At 40.8% G+C, this 17,821-nt stretch overlaps 1 protein-coding gene across 2 annotated transcripts; it reads right to left on the reverse strand.

The window, feature by feature from the left end:
* Positions 1 to 1,721: 1,721 nt before the first annotated feature.
* On the reverse strand, positions 1,722 to 17,789 carry RAB2B (RAB2B, member RAS oncogene family). 2 transcript variants are annotated; one of them, XM_030318658.2, is made up of 8 exons: positions 17,522 to 17,789; positions 17,224 to 17,295; positions 14,397 to 14,464; positions 9,168 to 9,250; positions 8,863 to 8,955; positions 4,846 to 4,957; positions 4,215 to 4,283; positions 1,722 to 3,369 (listed from the first exon to the last, which is right to left on the reverse strand). In XM_030318658.2, exons 1-8 carry the CDS (start codon positions 17,565 to 17,567, stop codon positions 3,262 to 3,264), a joined length of 651 nt encoding a protein of 216 aa, XP_030174518.1. In that variant the 5' UTR covers positions 17,568 to 17,789; the 3' UTR covers positions 1,722 to 3,261. The 2 variants fall into 2 exon arrangements, with proteins under 2 accessions (XP_030174518.1, XP_030174519.1); XM_030318659.1 differs by lacking the exons at positions 17,224 to 17,295; positions 17,522 to 17,789 and adding an exon at positions 16,791 to 17,150.
* Positions 17,790 to 17,821: the final 32 nt, after the last annotated feature.

Here is a 17,821-nt window from a genome sequence, read left to right on the forward strand (position 1 = left end):
GCTTTCCTTACATTGGTGAAATATCTAAGTATACAAGATTATGAGTGGGTTAAATTCATTTAAAAAAAATTTTTTTTACATTTATTTATTTTTGAGAGATAGAGAGAGACAGCATGAGCAGGGGAAGGGCAGAGAGAGAGGGAGACACAGAATCAGAGGCAGGCTCCAGGCTCTGAGCTGTCAGTACAGAGCACGATGCGGGGCTCAAACCCACGAACCATGAGATCATGACCTGAGCTGAAGTCGGACGCTTAACCGACTGAGCCACCCAGGTGCCCCTTAAGTTCATTTTTTTTTAGTAATCTCTTTACCCAACATGGGACTTGAACTCACAACCCCAAGATCAAGAGTCCCATGCTCTTCCCACTGAACCAGCCAGGCACACCGCCCCTCCACCCCGCCCAACCATGTGGTTTTAATAACAGAATAGGATGTGGGATTTCAAACTAAAAAGATATGCTCCAAGGGAGCCTGGGCAGCTCAGTCAGTTGAGCACGTGACTCTTGATATACACTCGGGTCAGGATCCCAGAGTCATGGGAGACTCAGGTCAAGATCCCAGAGTCATGGGATCAAGCCCTGTGTCAGGCTCTGTGCTGAGTATTGAGCCTGCTTAAGATTCTCTCTCTCTCTCTCTCTCTCTCTCTCTCTGGGACACCTGGGTGGCTCAGTCTATTGAGCGTCCGACTTTGGCTCAGGTCCTGATCTCACGGTTCGTGGGTTCGAGCCCGGCATCAGACTCTGTGCTGACACCTCAGATCCTGGAGCCTGCTTTGGATTCTGTGTCTCCCTCTCTCTCTGCCCCTGCCCCATTCACACTGTCTCTCAAAAATGAATAAACATTAAAAAATAAACATACATTAAAAAAAAATTCTCTCTTCTTCTGTCCCTCTCCCCAGCTCATGCTCTCAAAAAAAACAAAAAACAAAAAACACCTCCAAACTAACAAAATGGTATGCTTTGATGACTCTGAAAGCAACAGATCTAGACAGAATGCTCTTTGACCAATGCTCTGATGCCTCCCAGTCACTGAAGATTTTTTTTTGGCTGCTAAAGAAAAACTCCTGTACAGAAACTACACGGTTTTAGTTTTGTCTCAACTGTGAGGGGACTGGCTAGCCTCAAACTCAACAGCCTCAAATCCCTTTGGAACAAGGTAGGATTAAAAACAAAACAAAAGCATAAGCAAAGCACTACCCTAGGGGCACTTGGGTGTCTCAGTTGGTAAGCCTCAGACTCTTGGTATCAGGTCAGGTCATGATCCCACGGTTGGTGGGATTGAGCCCCTCTTTCAGGCTTCACGCTGACAGCACAGGAGCTTGCTTGGGATTCTCCCTCTCCCTCTCCACCCCTCCCACACTGGCACTTTCTCTCAAAATAAATAAGTAAACTTAAAAAAAAAAAAAAGATTACCCCAAATGTCAAAAGTCTTCAAACTTCCTGAGGTGTAGTGTTAACTATTATTACTACCACTGGGGGCAAAATACAGTATAAAATGAATGTATCTGCAAGTTGTGAGGAGCACCAGGTCATATATGGAAGTGTTCAATCATTATACTGCACACTGAAACTAATTTACACTGATTAACTGGAACTTAAACTAAAAAAAAAAAGAAATAAAAAGTATATCTCACGGAGGCTTCTTCCAATACTTTTGACACAATTTCCTAGAAGGAGAGTATCTATGTATGTCTGGGATAAAATCAGAAAGAACACATGAAATATGAGCAGTTGGATACATGCATATATTTAATAATGAAACAATTCGTCAACAACAAAAAAAATTAGAAAAATTCATGAGACCCTAGTGCTGTGGAAGAGAATGGGACATCAAGGCAAAAGATACAAAAACTGACCCAGAAGGCTGCTTGATGAGTGAAGCAAAGGCAGATTAGCTTAGTATTATACGCCCTTGAAAAGAAAAATGGCTAGAGAAGTACCCACTTATTTGACTGCGTGGAAGCAGACAGCCTTACTATATGCTGCATAGAATGGAGGCAAAGGGAGAAAGAGACAAGCAGGAAGAACAATATGGAATCCAGGGTGGGCAGACCAGAAGAGACTGAGATAGTTAAGAAAGATACTGTAAGACCTTTTGTTTCCTCTGCAGTCTACAATAAACCTGTTCCAACTCTTTAAGTATGTCAGTCAAATCCAATGATCACATAATGAATAGCACTAGGCATTGTGAAGGAATAGTGGAGGGTGTGGTTTACAAAAGTAAAGGGATAACATGGTTCCTGCTCTCAGGGAGCTTACAACCTACATAGGAGACAGATTCCACACAGAAAACAACTACAAAACAAATTTACAAAGTAACATAAATATAAATAAATATACAAATGAGTAAACAACATACAAAAGCTCATAGGGTACTGCGTCAATAATCATTTAGAAGTCCCTAGGCCAAAGAAGGCTTTCTGAAGGAAAAATTTTTGGACTGAGTATGTTAGCAGAGAGTAGGGCATGTGCAAAGGCATATAAGTGGAAGTATATATGTCATGTCCAGTAAGCAGATTAGCTTGATTAGAGTAGAAAGTCTAAACAGGTCTCATTAAGAAGTGTGATGAAACAGTAAGGGTTTAATTTGGTGAAAGACACTGTAGTGTTAGGTCCGGTCCCTAAAACAAAACAAATGGGGAAAGAGGTTTTCTTTAGGTAATAATAATAAGTAGCCACAGGTCCAGGAGCAACTCCACTGCTCTCCCCAAAGTTTTGTAGTTAACTCCGAGACAGAGAAACTAGCAATGGGATGGTGAAGTATTCAGCATCCTTGAGCAGTTCAAGCAGAAGGAAGTGCCCTCTACAAGAACTCTTAGACAAAGTGGCAAGTACAAACAATCAATAAAATTCCTAGATAGAGGATCCACCATCCAAAGGTCAGCCAGTCAGATCCCAGGAAAATCAAGTGCTCAAGCAGAATGTCTTCAACCCTTGTTACTAATTCTTGGTGGGGAGCAAATTGTATATGCTTACAAAAGAATTTATTTTTCAGCTACCATGACAATCGACTCTGATCCTAAGATTTTAGAAATTAAAATAGGAGGATGAGAAGAGCCCTAATCTATAGGGAATGCTCACGTCCCTGAAGAAGGACAGGTCAGTAAGGGCCCAAATTCTTCCCTGGTCTTAAAGTGGGAAGGCAAAACATCACACCTTGAAAAGAGGCTTTTCTCAGCCAAAGCAAGTTAAGACCTCTTTCTTTAAAGCCTATTGATCTGAAGCTGTTCCAGGAAGGAAAAAAAGAGTCCAGGCCAGATATTCAGCAGCAGCCAGAGTTGGACCCTATTTCACTAGAGCTCCGCTGGGAGGCGCTGGGTCCCACTGACGTTGAAATACACTGCTGAGGACCAATCTTGATGCCATTTGCCTGGAAAAGAAAAGAGGCAAGAGTTCCCACCTCAGTGCTAAAGTACATTGGAGAGAAAGGTGGGTGGGGGGGCTGAGCTAAATGGGTGATGGGCATTAAGGAGGGCACCTTGTTTTGATGAGCACTGGGTGTTGTATGTAAGTGAGGAATCACTAAATTCTACTCTTGAAACCAATATTACACTGTATGTTAATTCGACTTTCAATAAAAACTTGAAACAAAAAAAAATAATAATAAAGTAAATGGGAGAAAGAAGAGGCACAAAAAGAAAAATAATTAATGACATTTTCTAGAAGCAGATATGGCTTTAGCTGTTAACCATATGCCCTAGGCAGACTGTTGTGGAACAATAACTGTCAACAATAAAGATGTGATGACCAGCTCAGGTAACAAGTGACCCTTGTGCCCATTTTTAAGGAGACTGTTCTACTTGGGTTTCACAGCCATGTGCAGAATCAGGATGAGATCAGGTAAGAGTAGGAAGAGGCAAAGAGTGATGTTAGCATAGAATTCTTTTTGTTTTGCCCCAGAATTTGCTTTATAGAAATGGCTCTGTTGAGCAGTTAGGAATTACACCACCCCTAAACTCTAGGATGCTAAAAACTGAGGTTGCAAAGAAAACCTCCTGTACCATAGTATAACCTTTTAGATTGCCAACTAATAACCTCTTTAAAAAAGAGAAAATGATGACAGGTTTTTGTGTCCATATATAAAAAAGATAAAGTATGAACTGACATAGCTTCAAATAGCATGATGTTAGAAAGGAAATGCTTACATTCTAGGGGGGTTTCTTGTCCTCTTCAACAGAAAGCAAAGTTAACTGTCGGTTCCCCACCCATTCTCACCTCATTGTGAACATCAAATAAACCCTGCTGGATCTTCCTATATATTTCTTTGGCTGTGTTAATGAAGGCCTAAAGGAAACATAAATCGTATTATTAGGGTCAAGTTTAGGTAGAAAATTAAGAAAAACAAATGCAAGTATTATTCCTATTTGGATTTCTAAGGTGAATTAGGAACCATTAAGAGACCAGAGTAAAAATACAGAAGGTCCCCCAAAGTCTCGATTTCAAAATGAAAAAAGGGACTGAATATATGGTATTTTGATACTAACCCAAGATGTTCCTAGATTGGCACCTTCTCCAAATAAAACATGCTCTGTTCTCAATTAGTTACTGAAGATAGTCAGTAGCAGGCTTCAGAATAACTACAATAGAACCCATTAGACCCTCCAACTAAAATATTTACAAGTAATGTGGAATCTAATCCACTTATTAATGTTACCCAAGGCAAAAGTTAAACCGTAGGAATCAAGCCCCAAAAAATGCAACAATTCCCTTAAAGGGAGATAAATGATCACTGTGACCACAAGACATCCTTCCTTTACTTATGTCTTCTAAAAGAGAATTCTGAATAAAAGGATAAAGATACGGTGTCATCTCTGAAAAGTCTTCCCTACTTTTCCCCAAGCAGTACCTCTTCAACATTGCAGGCTGTTTTGGCTGAAGTTTCCATGAAGATAAGTCCATGCTCCCGGGCAAAGGCCTCTCCTTCTTCTCTCTTCACATCCCTACGGGACTCTAAGTCACTGCAAGAAGTTGAGGAGAAAACTCAAAAAAGATCCAAGTGAAAGAAGAAACTCTTATTTTAAAAGAATCCTAGTTAGAATCCTTCAACCACCAGTTAATACGTCACGAACGCATATCCTATAGGACATTCTCTTGTACGGGGTTAATGATTTCTGTAGCCTCCTGGAAAATGGTTCTTCAAATTCATGACAGCTACTGTAAGGTTGAGACTAATACCTTACTCTATTATAGAGAAAAAGGTTTACAAATGGATAGGGGAAGCCCTATAGTTCCTCAAGGCTTCCTGTGCCCTATGCTTCTTTTTGGAATGAGATCCAGTGAGAGCCAAGGGAAGAAGATGAAAAGGGACTTGCAGTTGTTAGAAAGTAAAGTTACAGATGTCCATCCCATAGCAGTGTCTTTTTCTTTTACTAGAATCAACCCACAAGAATAAAGTGTGTCAGGAGTAAGAACACAGTTGCCTTAATTCTCACTAGTCTCACTGTTAACATATGTAATAGCAGTTTACCACCACAAAAATAAAAGATTCAGAGAAAAATGAGATGTATAAAATTAGGTGATATGAGGGGGAAGAAGGTGGAGCCATGGACTGAGAAAAGCAATTAAGTGGCATGGAAAGACCTTCTGACAAGACAGGACAAAAGGCTGCAGACAAAGGTAAGGACGGGTTGTGTGACTGTCATTTTTCTAACTGGAAATTTGCATTTCGGAGGTTTCCAGTTTTCCAACCATGAAAAGAAATCAAGGAGTAAGTCCAGTGAAGAACAACAAATCTACCAACTGCGTATTTATCATTCACCAGCTGTGTGAAGACCAGGGAAGAACTATCCATCTAAACGTCCACCTCTAGCCCAGACACCCCTCTAAGCTCCAGACCTGTTATCCACTTGTCAGTTCTTCGTTTCCAGTCTGATGTGTAAAAGGCACCTCAAACATAAATCAAAATAGAACTTGATCTTTTCCCTCTTTTTTCCCAAACTGCTTCCGCCCCAGGCTTCCACATCTCCATACAGGGCACAAGCTAAAACCAAGATGTTATTATTTTTTAATTCTTATTTATTTTGAGATAGAGCACGCGCCCACAAGAGCAGGGGAGGGGTAGAGAGAAATGGAGAGACAGAGAGGGAGAGAGAGAGAATCCCAAGCAGGCTCCCCGCCGTCAGCGAGGAGCCTGAATGAGGGGCTCGATCCCACCAACCATGAGATCATGACCTGAGCCGAAATCAAGAGTCAGAGACTTAGCTGACTGAGCTACCTGGGCACCCCACAAGACATTATTTTAACAGCTTTTCCTTCTTCACTCCAAATACCCAATCCTTCCCAAAGTGAGGAACTTCCAAACTGTACCTTAACGCCATCCTGGTGTCACCACCTGAGTTCCCGCCACCATTCTCATTTGGACTACTGAAACTGACCTCCCACTTCAACCCCTCGAGGGAGCTTTTAAAATCTAATCAAGCCACATCTCTGCTGACAACTCTTAAAAGCTTCCTACTGTGTTTAGAATAAAATCCACACTTCTTCCTAAGGCCTGAAAGAGCTACGAGACCTGGCTCCTGCCTACCTTCCCAATCCCACCTTGCAACATTCCCCGATTAACCCCAACCATACTTTTTTTTTATTTTTAATGTTTATTTTTGAGAGAGAGACAGACAGAAGGGAGTGGGGAGGGGCAGAGAAAGAGGGAGACACAGAGTCTGAAACAGGCTCCAGGCTCCGAGCTGTCAGCACAGAGCCCGATGTGGAGCCCAAAACCACGAACTATGAGCTCATGACCTGAGCCGAAGTTGGACGCTTAACTTCTTTCAATACCTAACTTCTTTCAATACCATAACCTTGCTAAGGTTCTTCCCAGTTCAAGGCTTTAAGTTTGTTCTCCCTGATACCTTTTTCTTTTTTTAAACTTTGCCCACTGAACTCTTACCTGTTCTTCAGATTCTGGCTTAACTGTCACCCTTAATTAAAAATAGGTACCCTGTCATTCTCTTCTATAGCACCTTTTTCTTCCTTCACTGCATTTCTCACAATTTGTAATTAGATACAAATCCTTCTATATTTAATATTTATGTCTCCACTAGACTATAAGCTCCAAAAGGCCACTGGCGTGACTCTCTTTTTTCTCACCTTATACACTCAGGGTCTGGCGAATAGACATCTAAAACATAGTTCCAATAAATTAGCACAATTAGTCTGTGGCCACAGTTCTCAAATGCTGCACTCTAGGCATTACTATGAACTCATAAGGGTGCCACAGGATACTTTGAATTTTCAAGGGTGGGGCACCTGGGTTGGTAAGCATCTGACTTCGGCTCAGGTCCTGATCTCAAGTTTTGAGTTGGAGCCCCACATCAGGCTCTCTGCTGTCAGCGCAGAGCCTGCTTTGGATCTTCTCCCTCCACCGCCCCTCCCCTGCTCATGCTCTCTCTCTTTCTCAAAAATAAACAACTTAAAGAAGCAAATAAATTTTCTTGGGAAACAGTTAACACTTGCCGTCAGAACACCACATGAATTACAAGCCTAAGACAGTTTGCGATGTCGCTGTCACATCACAATAGATCCCGTTCAACATTTGCCTGTGTTTGTATAACCTCAGTTTTTGGCAGCTGCTGTGATAAAAAGTACAAAATCAATTTGGAACAGAAAATGAGAGTGGCAATGACCAATCTTGATTCCAACTTTGAGAAGTTGTACAGTCCTGACAGGCACACCCAAGTCATTGGTAAGTAATTACGGACATTTAAGGATGAAATTAAAATTTTTTCTTTCATGTTTTCCATTTTCAAAGTCACCACGTCATAATGACAAAAAGACTTATGTTGCTTACATGTGTTTAATAACAAAACCGTTGGGCATTTCTTTTGGCCTATGGGTGCCACAGAAAACTTACTCAGAATAAAAAGTGTTGCTGAGGCTGTGGAGAAATTGGAACCCTAGGGTGTGGCTGGTAGGAATATAAAATTGTACAGCAAGTAGGAAAAACAGTATGGCAGTGCCTCAAAAAAGTAAACCTGTAATTTTGATAAGATCCAGCAATTCCACTTCTGTAATTCAAAGAAATGAAAGCAGGGACCCAAACAGGTATGTGTATACTGATCATGACGGCAGCATTATTCACAATAGCCAAGACAGAAGCAACCCCAGTGTCTACTAACACCTAAATAACAAAATGGGGCGAGTTAACACACAAAAGAGTACCATTCATCCTTAAGAAGGAGGGGGGCACCCGGGTGGCTCAGTTGGTTAAGCGTCCAATTTCGGCTCAGGTCATGATCTCACAGTTCACGAGTTCCCTCCACGTTGGGCCCTGCACTGACAGTTGCAGACAGCTGCCTGGGATTCTCTCTCTCTCCCTCTCTCTCTGCCTCTCCCCCACTCTGCCTCTCCCCCACTCTCTCCCTCTCTCAAGATAAATAAAATTAAAAGAGGAAAAAAAAGGAAGGAAATTCTGACACATGCTACATTATGAATGAACCTTGAGGTCATCATGGTAAATGAAATATGCCAGTCACAAAAGGACAAATATTATGATTCCACAGAAATGAGATGCCTAGAGTAGTCAAATTCATGGAGACAGAAAGCAGAATGGTGATTGCCAGGGCCTGGTGAGATGGAGAATGCAGTTAGCATTTAACGCGTACAGGGTTTCAGATGGGAAGATGAAAGGTTCTGGACTCAAATGGTGGTGATGGCTACAAAACAATGTGAATATGCTTAATGCCACAAAACTGTATACTTAAAAATGGTTAAAACAGTAAATTCTACATTATGTACATTTTACAATAATTTTTTTTTTTTTTTTTTACTAAGAGTGCTACAAACCAAAAAAGTTTAGGGACCAACTGATTTAATATCCACAGAGCACTTATATGACTTCTGCTCATTATTTCTACAAATAAAATTTCACCTTTTATTCCCAATCAGCATGATAACCATGTTGGAGCTGGAGTGTTGCCGGGCATCCTCTAACCAGGAGGTCAGGTGGTTGAAGGTTTCACGCCTACAGCAGAAAAGTTTAGAAAGTCACAGGCCCATTTCAAAATGCCAAAGTAATTCCGAAACGCTTGGCAAAAGAGGGAAATACATGTGTAAAGAAAAATACTAGAAAAGCCATTCCTCTTTAGCATTCTTAACAGAATCAGTCTATACAGAAGAAAAAGATTTCGAGGCCATCAGGGAAAGTCTCCCTCCCGCCCACTTGACCTGACTCACCGTGTGATATCATACACTAGCAGGGCTCCAGCTGCGCCCCTGTAGTAGGAACGGGTGATGGAACGGAAGGATTCTTGCCCGGCCTTTCCCACCAACACGGCAACAAAAAAAATCCCAACAAAATCAGGTTATTTCCAGAGAAATTACTTGATCCCATGCCAGTCAACCACAAAGGACTAAATTTTAAGAAAGAACTTCTCTTAGGGCGCCTGGGTGGCTCAGTCGGTTAAGTGTCATGATCGCAGGTCATGATCTAATGGTTTGTGAATTCAAGCCCTGCACCGGGCTCTGTGCTGACAGCTCAGAGCCTGGAGCCTGCTTTGGATTCTGTGTCTCCCTCTCTCTCTTTCTCTGCCCCTCCCCCACTTGTGCTCTCTCTCTCTCTCTCTCAAAAATAAATAAACATTAAAAAAAAATTTTTTTTAAAACAACTTCTCTTAAGAGAGGTAGAGAAAGGAAACCTGACTTCCCAGAGGGATGTCCAGGTGGGAAATTAACATTTTTCAATGAAAACGCAGTTGACATTAGGGGTGGGTCAATTGTTCCTGTGACACTGTCCATCAAAAAAGAATGTTTAGCTTCCCTGGCTCCCAGTCACTCAATGCCAGTAACACCCCATGGTCAGTATGACCGTCAAAAAACATTCCCATACATTTTCCAATGTCCCATAGGACAGAACAACTGGAAACAGGACTAGAAACTCAAAGAGCATTTTCAATCGCAACATGACATTGAACATACCACATTAACTTTTCTGTTTGCAGAAAGTTTTATCTGTAAAAAAGAAACTTACCTTAGAATGCCCTGTCTAATGGAAGTTTCATTCCAATGGGTCAGTGTAGAAAAGTGGTCAGATACAAAGCACTTAAATTTGGCATATCCTAATTGACATTTTGTGTTCCACTACTAAAGGCAGGACTACCAAGACATCCCCTGCTGGGATCTTGTCAAGGCAAATAAGAATCAGAAACAGGGAAAGAAACCTAGGGCCCAGGACAGTTTTCCTTAAAAAACCCAACATTCACACTCTAATCTCATTTCCAATAGGGGCCAAGATATTTATAATTGACCTGTTTATTAATGCCCCCATATACTGGGTACTTCTGCTTTCTTGATGGAATAGTTGTATTTTTTTCCCCTCAGAGAAAGCAAAAGCATCTCTTAAATAACTATTTTATTATTAATAATATCCTGGTATTTAACCTGTCCTATTAGAAAAGTCTTCACATTCTTGGGCTGGCTCAGTCAGTAGAGCATCCAACTCTTGATCTTGGGGTGGTGAGTTCAATCCCCATAATGGGTGTAAAGATTACTGAAATAAATAAATCCTTAAAAAAGAAAATGTTCACATTCTTGAAATCATTTATCCTCATATCCCTACATAAAGGTTAGGAAGAAAGACTACTATTCATATTTTAAAGATGGGAAAACTAAAATGTGAGATGAGGAAAAAATGGCTTTCTCATAGTATACTAACAATAACAAGGAATGCTAATAATAATACAAACGGGGAAATTCAGGCTCAGAACGGTAACTGGTCAAAAGTTATAAAATCTATAAATACTGAATCCATATTTAAACTTAGGATGTTAGGGCATCCTAGCATAAAACTTTGCTCTCCTAGCCATTATATCATACAATCTAAACACATGGGTTTGAACTGAGAAGAGAGTTCCAGTATGTTAATTCTAAGGTTACATTTCCCACAATAAGAGACTCTGTTTTCACACGAATCACACAAATGTTTTAGTGAGTTGTATGCCTGTTAGAACACCCAAATCAAAAATAATTCTAAAGAGTTTTGTTGGTAATATTAACAATACTTTTAAGATGTAAAACATACTTTTTCTCTGCAAGAGCTCACTTAACGTTTTATTTAGTCCCTAATAGTTTTATGTCTTAAATTGTCTGATTCCCATTTTGATTTTACCTTACTTTTTCTCCTCTTCCGCTATTGTTGAAAGGCCCCTTCGTCCCTGTGGCCTTCTAGGAACTAAAAGGGAAAGCTTGAGGCAGGCCTATGTGATAATTGAAGCACATGGCAGCATTTAACTTCAGCAGCTAAAAATACTTCCAGGGGCTCATCAGAAAATGCTGTTTAAAACCATATCCCTTTACTTTTTCATCTCAGTCCAGTTTATGAACCTTTGTTGAGACAATAAGCTAGAAAGAGTGAGTGGCTCAATTTGGGCTGTCTGCATTGGTTTGAGGTTCTCTTTGTCCAACCCCATTAAAAACATCTAAAGGAGCAAAGGATTAAGATGGGGCAATGAACAGCAAAGAATTAATTTTTTTTTTTACCAGCACAGCACTGTAAATGCATTTTTCTCCCTTATAATTTTCTTAATAACATTTTCTTTTCTCTAGTTTACTTTATTAAAAGGAACAGTATATAATACATCTAACACACAAAGCATGTTTTAATTGACTATTTACGTTATGGGTAAGCCTCTGGTCAAATGTTTTTAGTACTTAAGTGTTTTTTTTTTGGGAGGGGTCAAAAGTTATACACAGATTTTCGACTATATGGGGGTTAATACCCCTAACCCCCATGTTGTTTAAGGGTCAACTGTAGTTTGAAGTATCAATTCCTACAAAGTCAGATAGGCCCATTTCCTAAAAATCAAAATACATTCTAAAGTAAAATACAAGTGAATTCAGGATTGACGAGTATTTTATACTAACTACAGTACAATGTCTCTCTTCAGTTAGCATGAGTTATTTGGGCAACTCTATGTACAGAATGAAAGAAGATAAAAAGTAATATGGTTTTCTAGGTGCATCTGGCTGGTTTATTTGGTGTAACATATAACTCTTGATCTCAGGGTCATGAGTTCAAGCTCCAAGTTGAGCGTAGAGCCTACCAAAAAAAAAAAAAAAAAAAAAAAAAAAATCCTATGGCTCTCTAAATCCTTACCAATTACCAGAACAGTGACAACAAAAAACTCTGGATAACCTGATCTCTTTAAAAAATACCCTTCATAGTAATCCCTGAATATTTTCATGTAGGATGGCTTTGGGAGTGAGAGAATGAGGTCAACAAAGTGGGAAACCAAGGTGGGTAAGCAATGAGAAGATCAGGGCTGACAAGGGAGAAATGATCAGACTTACCCAGAGTAGCAGACAAGAAACACATCACATTATAGGCAAGAATCTCTTAGAAATTTCAAACAGAAAACCCCAGTATGCTGAAACCTGGTATCTTTTTATGATTCAACAAAGATTAGTTCAATCTCAAAACAATTATTAAAAGGGAACAGAAATAAGGCCAGTTGCATCATCAGGCCATATGGTCCTTGAGGAGCCTGTCAACAGAGCAGTGGCTCTCAACTTTCTTATTTTATGATCCAATACGTCTCACGTTATACCAGGTAAGGGAAAAAAAAAAGCAAAAAAAAACCAAAAGCCAGCAAGCCAACACTTTGACATTCTCTTAACCGTGACCATACCGCTGTCAGCTATTGGGTCTCCTGGCATGAAAACATCCATTTCTTGAAATGGTAAAGGTTTAAGTTAAAAGGACTACCAGTCTTGACATCTATAGGTTTCATTCTTTGTGACCTCCTCAGAATTTGTCCTGTGGCCTCTTTAGGAGGTCAAATCTTTGTGGGAAATATAAAAACCAGGAGATAATAAAAGGAGAGTTGCAACATACCCGTTTCAGTTAATAGTGACAACAAACCCCTGGGTCACAACAATAAAAGAAAGCAGAGAACAAGTGACAGCTGCTTAAGAAATATATGAACTTAACCTTAATAAAAAACATAGAATAATATCTCTTAGGCTTAATTGGGAGGAAAAGACTAGAGACAAACTAGCCAAAAAACAAGTTTGGAAGATTTAGAGTTATGTGGATAGTTCTTCCACTAATAGAGATGTAAAGTTATTCATGTTCCTATAATTAGGGCAAGCCACTAAGGGGAGATGTAAGTCTGTTCAGAAAGGCAAAAGGTTATTAAAATACTTGCAAATACAACCAAATAATGTATGAGAGAACATCATCCTAGTTGAAAGCACCTAATAAATCAGTGCATCCAAAAGTGGTAACAACCTTGGAGACTACCAGAAAAGGACTCTGCATAAAGAGCCTAGAGCAGCAAGTTAACTGACAGTTGACCCTGGAACAATGCAGGAGTTAGGAAGCCTAACCCCCATGCAATTAAAATTCCTCCAACTTTGACTCCTCCAAACCTTAACTGCTAATAACCTACTGTTGATCAGAAGTCTCACCCGATATATAATGTGTTGATCAACATATACTTTGTATGTTATATGTATTAATTTTTTTTCTTAATGTTTGGGTTTTTAAAAAATTTTTTTTGATGTTTATTTATTTTTGAGAGACAGAGACAGAATATGAGTGGGTTAGGGGCAGAGAGAGAGGGTGACACAGAATCTGAAGCAGGCTCCAGGCTCCAAGCTGTCAGCACAGAGCCCGACATGGAGCTCAAACTCACGAGCTGTGAGATCACGACCTGAGCAGAAGTCAGATGCTCAACCGACTGAGCTACCCAGGCGCTCCAATGTTTACTTATTTTTGAGATGGAGACAGAGTATAGAGTAGGTGAGGGGCAGAGAGAGAAGGAGACACAGAATCTGAAGCAGGCTCCAGGCTCTGAGCTGTCAGAGCCCAATGCGGGGCTTGAATCCACCAACTGTGAGATCATGACCTGAGCTGAAGTCAGACACTTAGCCAACTAAGCCACCCAGGCGCCTCTGCCCCTCTGAGCCACCCTCCCTCTGCCCCTCCCCCCACTCTCCAAAAAATAAAAAAACAAAAAACCTAATTCCCACAGCTAGGTCTACTTTGCCATGATTCTATGCATGTACAACAAAAACAAAACCACCACCACAGATTTGTGTATGTTTATGTATCTGAACACACAGAACAAGTCTGAAAGTACAAGCACTGAAGCATTCATACTGGTTTATTCTGGTTAGGCAGAAACCAGGATTGGAAGGAAGAAGAGGTTTGTGTGTGTAAAGGGGACATTCACATTTTACTCTACAGCTTTTAATTTTACTAGGACAAATACATTACTTGGGCAATTTAAAACAAAAACACAAAGACAGGCATTCAGAATTCATAACTGTAACAAATGAAAGTGAAAACTCTTTCCCTACTCTCAACTCCACCATCAGCCCCTCTCTAGTCCTCTGCCCCGGGGCATCAGCCTTTACTGTTGTTTGGATCTTAGTCAGGGACTGAGTTATCCTGTTCTCTCTCACCGTATCCCAGATTTGCAGCTTGATTTGTTTTCCATCAATGTTGACCATACGGGCCCCAAACTCCACACCTGTCAGTGAAGAGCAAAAGAAAGAATGTGATTTTCATGAACATCACCCACATTGAGAGGTTCGTGTTCTTCCCCAGTGTGGTGACTCATCCTCTGTCTGCCCTCAGTACCACTAAACCCATTACCGCTATTTGCTACAGTTAATTTTGTGTTCCTTGAGTTTCCATTTTCCTTTCAGAATTAAAAACCGTGTTCCAGATGATAATAACCTCAGGAATGTAACCAAAAAGCAGATGTGGAGATACCACTAATTAAGAAGTCAAGTAGAAAAAGTGAATAAATTTTTAGTAATATGAACACTTAAATTTGATTAGTAGTGTTTAATTTTCCGACTTTTTAAAACAAATATGTTAAAATTAAAAATATATATATTTCCTAACATTTTCTCACTCTCTAGTCCAGTATTTCCAGTATTTTTGCAATTCTGTAATTTTTTGTTTGAGAAAAGAGCCCACCTAAGAAATAGGTTCTCAAGAGTGATACATTTCAGATCTCCAATAATTCCCAAAGTTCACCAGAAAATAGCTTTCCTCATAGTACAGAAACCGACAGTCTGGATAAAGGTTTTGGCTTACCTGGTATTCACCTTTTTTTTCTCCCCCGATGTTTATTTTTGAGAGAGTGTAAGTGGGGGAGGGGCAGAGAGAGGAACACACAGAATCCGAAGCAGGCTCTAGGCTCTGAGCTGTCAGCACAGAGCCCAACACAGGGCTCGAACTCACGAACCGTGAAACCATGACTTGAGCTGAAGTCAGACACTTAACTGACTGAGCCAGTTGTCCCAGCATTCATCTTCTTTCAAGTAATGTCAGAACAAAACTTAAAATCGAAGGCCGTTCACACTGAAAATACTTGATTGTAAGTCAGACAATTTGTCCTATTTTCTATTTTTATATAGTACTTTACTAGAGAATTCTGATTTCCAAGTAAGAAAGAGCACTAATTTAGGATCTGCTAAAAGGCTGATAGGTGTCTATTCACTGGCCCCATGCACAGTACTATCTGGAGTATCTCTCTCAACTCTAAGATGCTGCAAACAAAAGAAAGATATAGAGTCGCCTGCATGACTCAGTCGGTTGAGCATCCAACTTCAGCCCAGGTCACGATCCCACGTTTCATGGGTTCAAGCCATGTGTCCGGCTCTGTGCTGTCAGCTCAGAGCCTGGAGCCTGCTTCAGATTCTGTGTCTCCCTCTCTCTCTGCCCCTCCCCCACTCTGTCTCCCAAAAATAAACATAAAAAAAAAAAAAGATGTAAAAAATGTTTCCTACTACTCTAGACTGTCTCATCACACACAGGATAGTTACTGAAAAAAGTCACGATTTTTTTTCTTTCTGTACAATAGAATGGAATTTCAATGGCGAAGAATTAAAAAATAAAACTTGACTTTTATGCAACTTCCCCCAGTTATGCACTCAGAGATCCTTGTATTTTGCACATATTTTCTATCCAACTGCCTTACCTTGGTATACAAGACTGAATTCGGAAAGAAACAGAGCCTACGTATGACTCTAGCAAAAACCTGATCACGTCATTCCTCCATTTTAAAATGTCATTACCTTCAGCTGTTTCAAAACATGGTCTTTAATATATTCTCTAGCTTTATTTTTTGCCAGTGTCCACTTTAAACTTCATGCTGCAGCCATATTAAATTCCTTTCAGTTTTCCAAAGATAGCCCGATCTCTGTCATTCCTGAGCAAATGATATTCCCTCTTGCTCTGACCACTTTTCCATCTTGACAAGCCCTTTGCCTGGCTAACTCTGTTCATTCCATTTTCAGCCTTTCGAGATCAAAGTGCAGATTCTCCTCCCCATTTGCCATAGGAATTTACTTATCAGTATCTGTCCCCAGCCCCACCTCCTACATCAGAAGACTATAAACTACTTACGGGCAGGCACAATGTTTGCCTGGTTAAGCACTGTATCATTAGCACCTATTACAGTGTGGCTGTTCACTTCATATTAACATACAAAGATATTTTCCTGTTGATGTTATCCTCTAAATCCTTTTCTGACTCCATGAGTTATTTGGCTCTGAACAGGGCGTTTGGGAGCAGAAGTAGCTTCAGATGTCAATAAGGTGGGATTTGAAAAGTAGCAATATGATAAAAACGGGAGTTAGGGATTTTACTCAGAAACTGTATTTGCATGGCAAGAAGGTTAGTTTCATATATATTCCTCATCTGGGGTAGGGTTAATGTAGATTATGCCAGCGGGCCCTATCTTAACACAAATGTGCAGCGGACATTTACGCTTCCCATGATAACCACTGTGATTCTGGAACTCTACTACACTCTTTTGTTTAAAAGTTTTTAGTTTCACCTACCTTTTAACTCTAAGTCTGGGATGGTTCTTCAAATTTACTTCTTCCTCTCCAACACACAAAAATCTGTATGTTGGTGATTACTTTGAAAAACATACGTGAGGTTAGCACTAGTTTATCACAAAACAAGGTCGGTTTTTTAATAAGTAGTTAAGTTTCCGTGGAATTCTTCATAAACATATTTGTGGGGGGAATCCTACAGCAATGAATCCATACCTCATGCCCATCTCTTAAGTCACCTTTCAATTATTTACTCCCCATTACACTACTCCCCATTTATCAGCATTTGGTTAGTCATTCTTAATTTAACGTAACTCTGGACTAGCTTAAAAATAGGAAGACGTAACTTTTTACTTCGAACACTGAAGGCTGCTAACTTTCCACTTCAGCTAGTCAGGTTTCAGTTCTCTCTTCTGGGACAAGTAGATGGACTTACCTATTGTGAGGTCGTGGACAGGCTGGAACCGCTTGTCCGTAAACTGCAGGAGGAGACATGACTTCCCCACACCTAAAAGAGGAAGACGCACGTTCTAAGACTCACGCGTCCCAAGAACAATCTCGAGTCAGGCCGTCCGGGGCTGGGGAAGGGGAGCTCCGAGCCCCGCCCCCGGCCGCCCCGCCCCCGCCCGCACTTCACTTAATCGCCCAGCCCACTAAATGAGCCCCGCCCCACGCCCCGGTTTGTGAGCTTCGGATCCCCGCCCCAGCCGTGAGGGCAGTCGCCCGCAGCTCACCTGTGTCCCCGATGATGATGTACTTGAAGAGATAAGCATAAGTCATGGTCCCGTTTCCTCTGGATTCCGGGTCCGCCCGACTTCTACAGCCACTTACCTCCGGCCTCTCTAGCCGCTCAATCTACCGATTTCTGGCCCCTCTAGCCCAGATCACGTCTCTATTGCCCTCCCCTGAAATCCTCTCTCGGTCCGTGCGACTGTAATAACCATACAGCACCTCCAGGGACGCCTCTAAAACTTCTACTTGCCATTATCCCACCAAGATCCAGGGGGCGGTAGCTATCCTTTCCGTCCGCTCCG

This window comes from Lynx canadensis, chromosome B3, assembly GCF_007474595.2.
Source record: "Lynx canadensis isolate LIC74 chromosome B3, mLynCan4.pri.v2, whole genome shotgun sequence".
Lineage (NCBI taxonomy): Eukaryota > Metazoa > Chordata > Mammalia > Carnivora > Felidae > Lynx > Lynx canadensis.

Bases quoted from the DNA above. Each gene is read 5' to 3' on its own strand.
- RAB2B (XM_030318658.2), bottom strand. From the start codon at position 17,567: ATGACTTATGCTTATCTCTTCAAGTACATCATCATCGGGGACACAG. The intron at 17,296-17,521 runs GTGAGCTGCGGG...TTCCTCTTTTAG, and splicing joins CATCATCATCGGGGACACAG to GTGTGGGGAAGTCATGTCTC. The intron at 4,284-4,845 runs GTACTGCTTGGG...TGTTTCCTTTAG, and splicing joins CAGCCTGCAATGTTGAAGAG to GCCTTCATTAACACAGCCAA.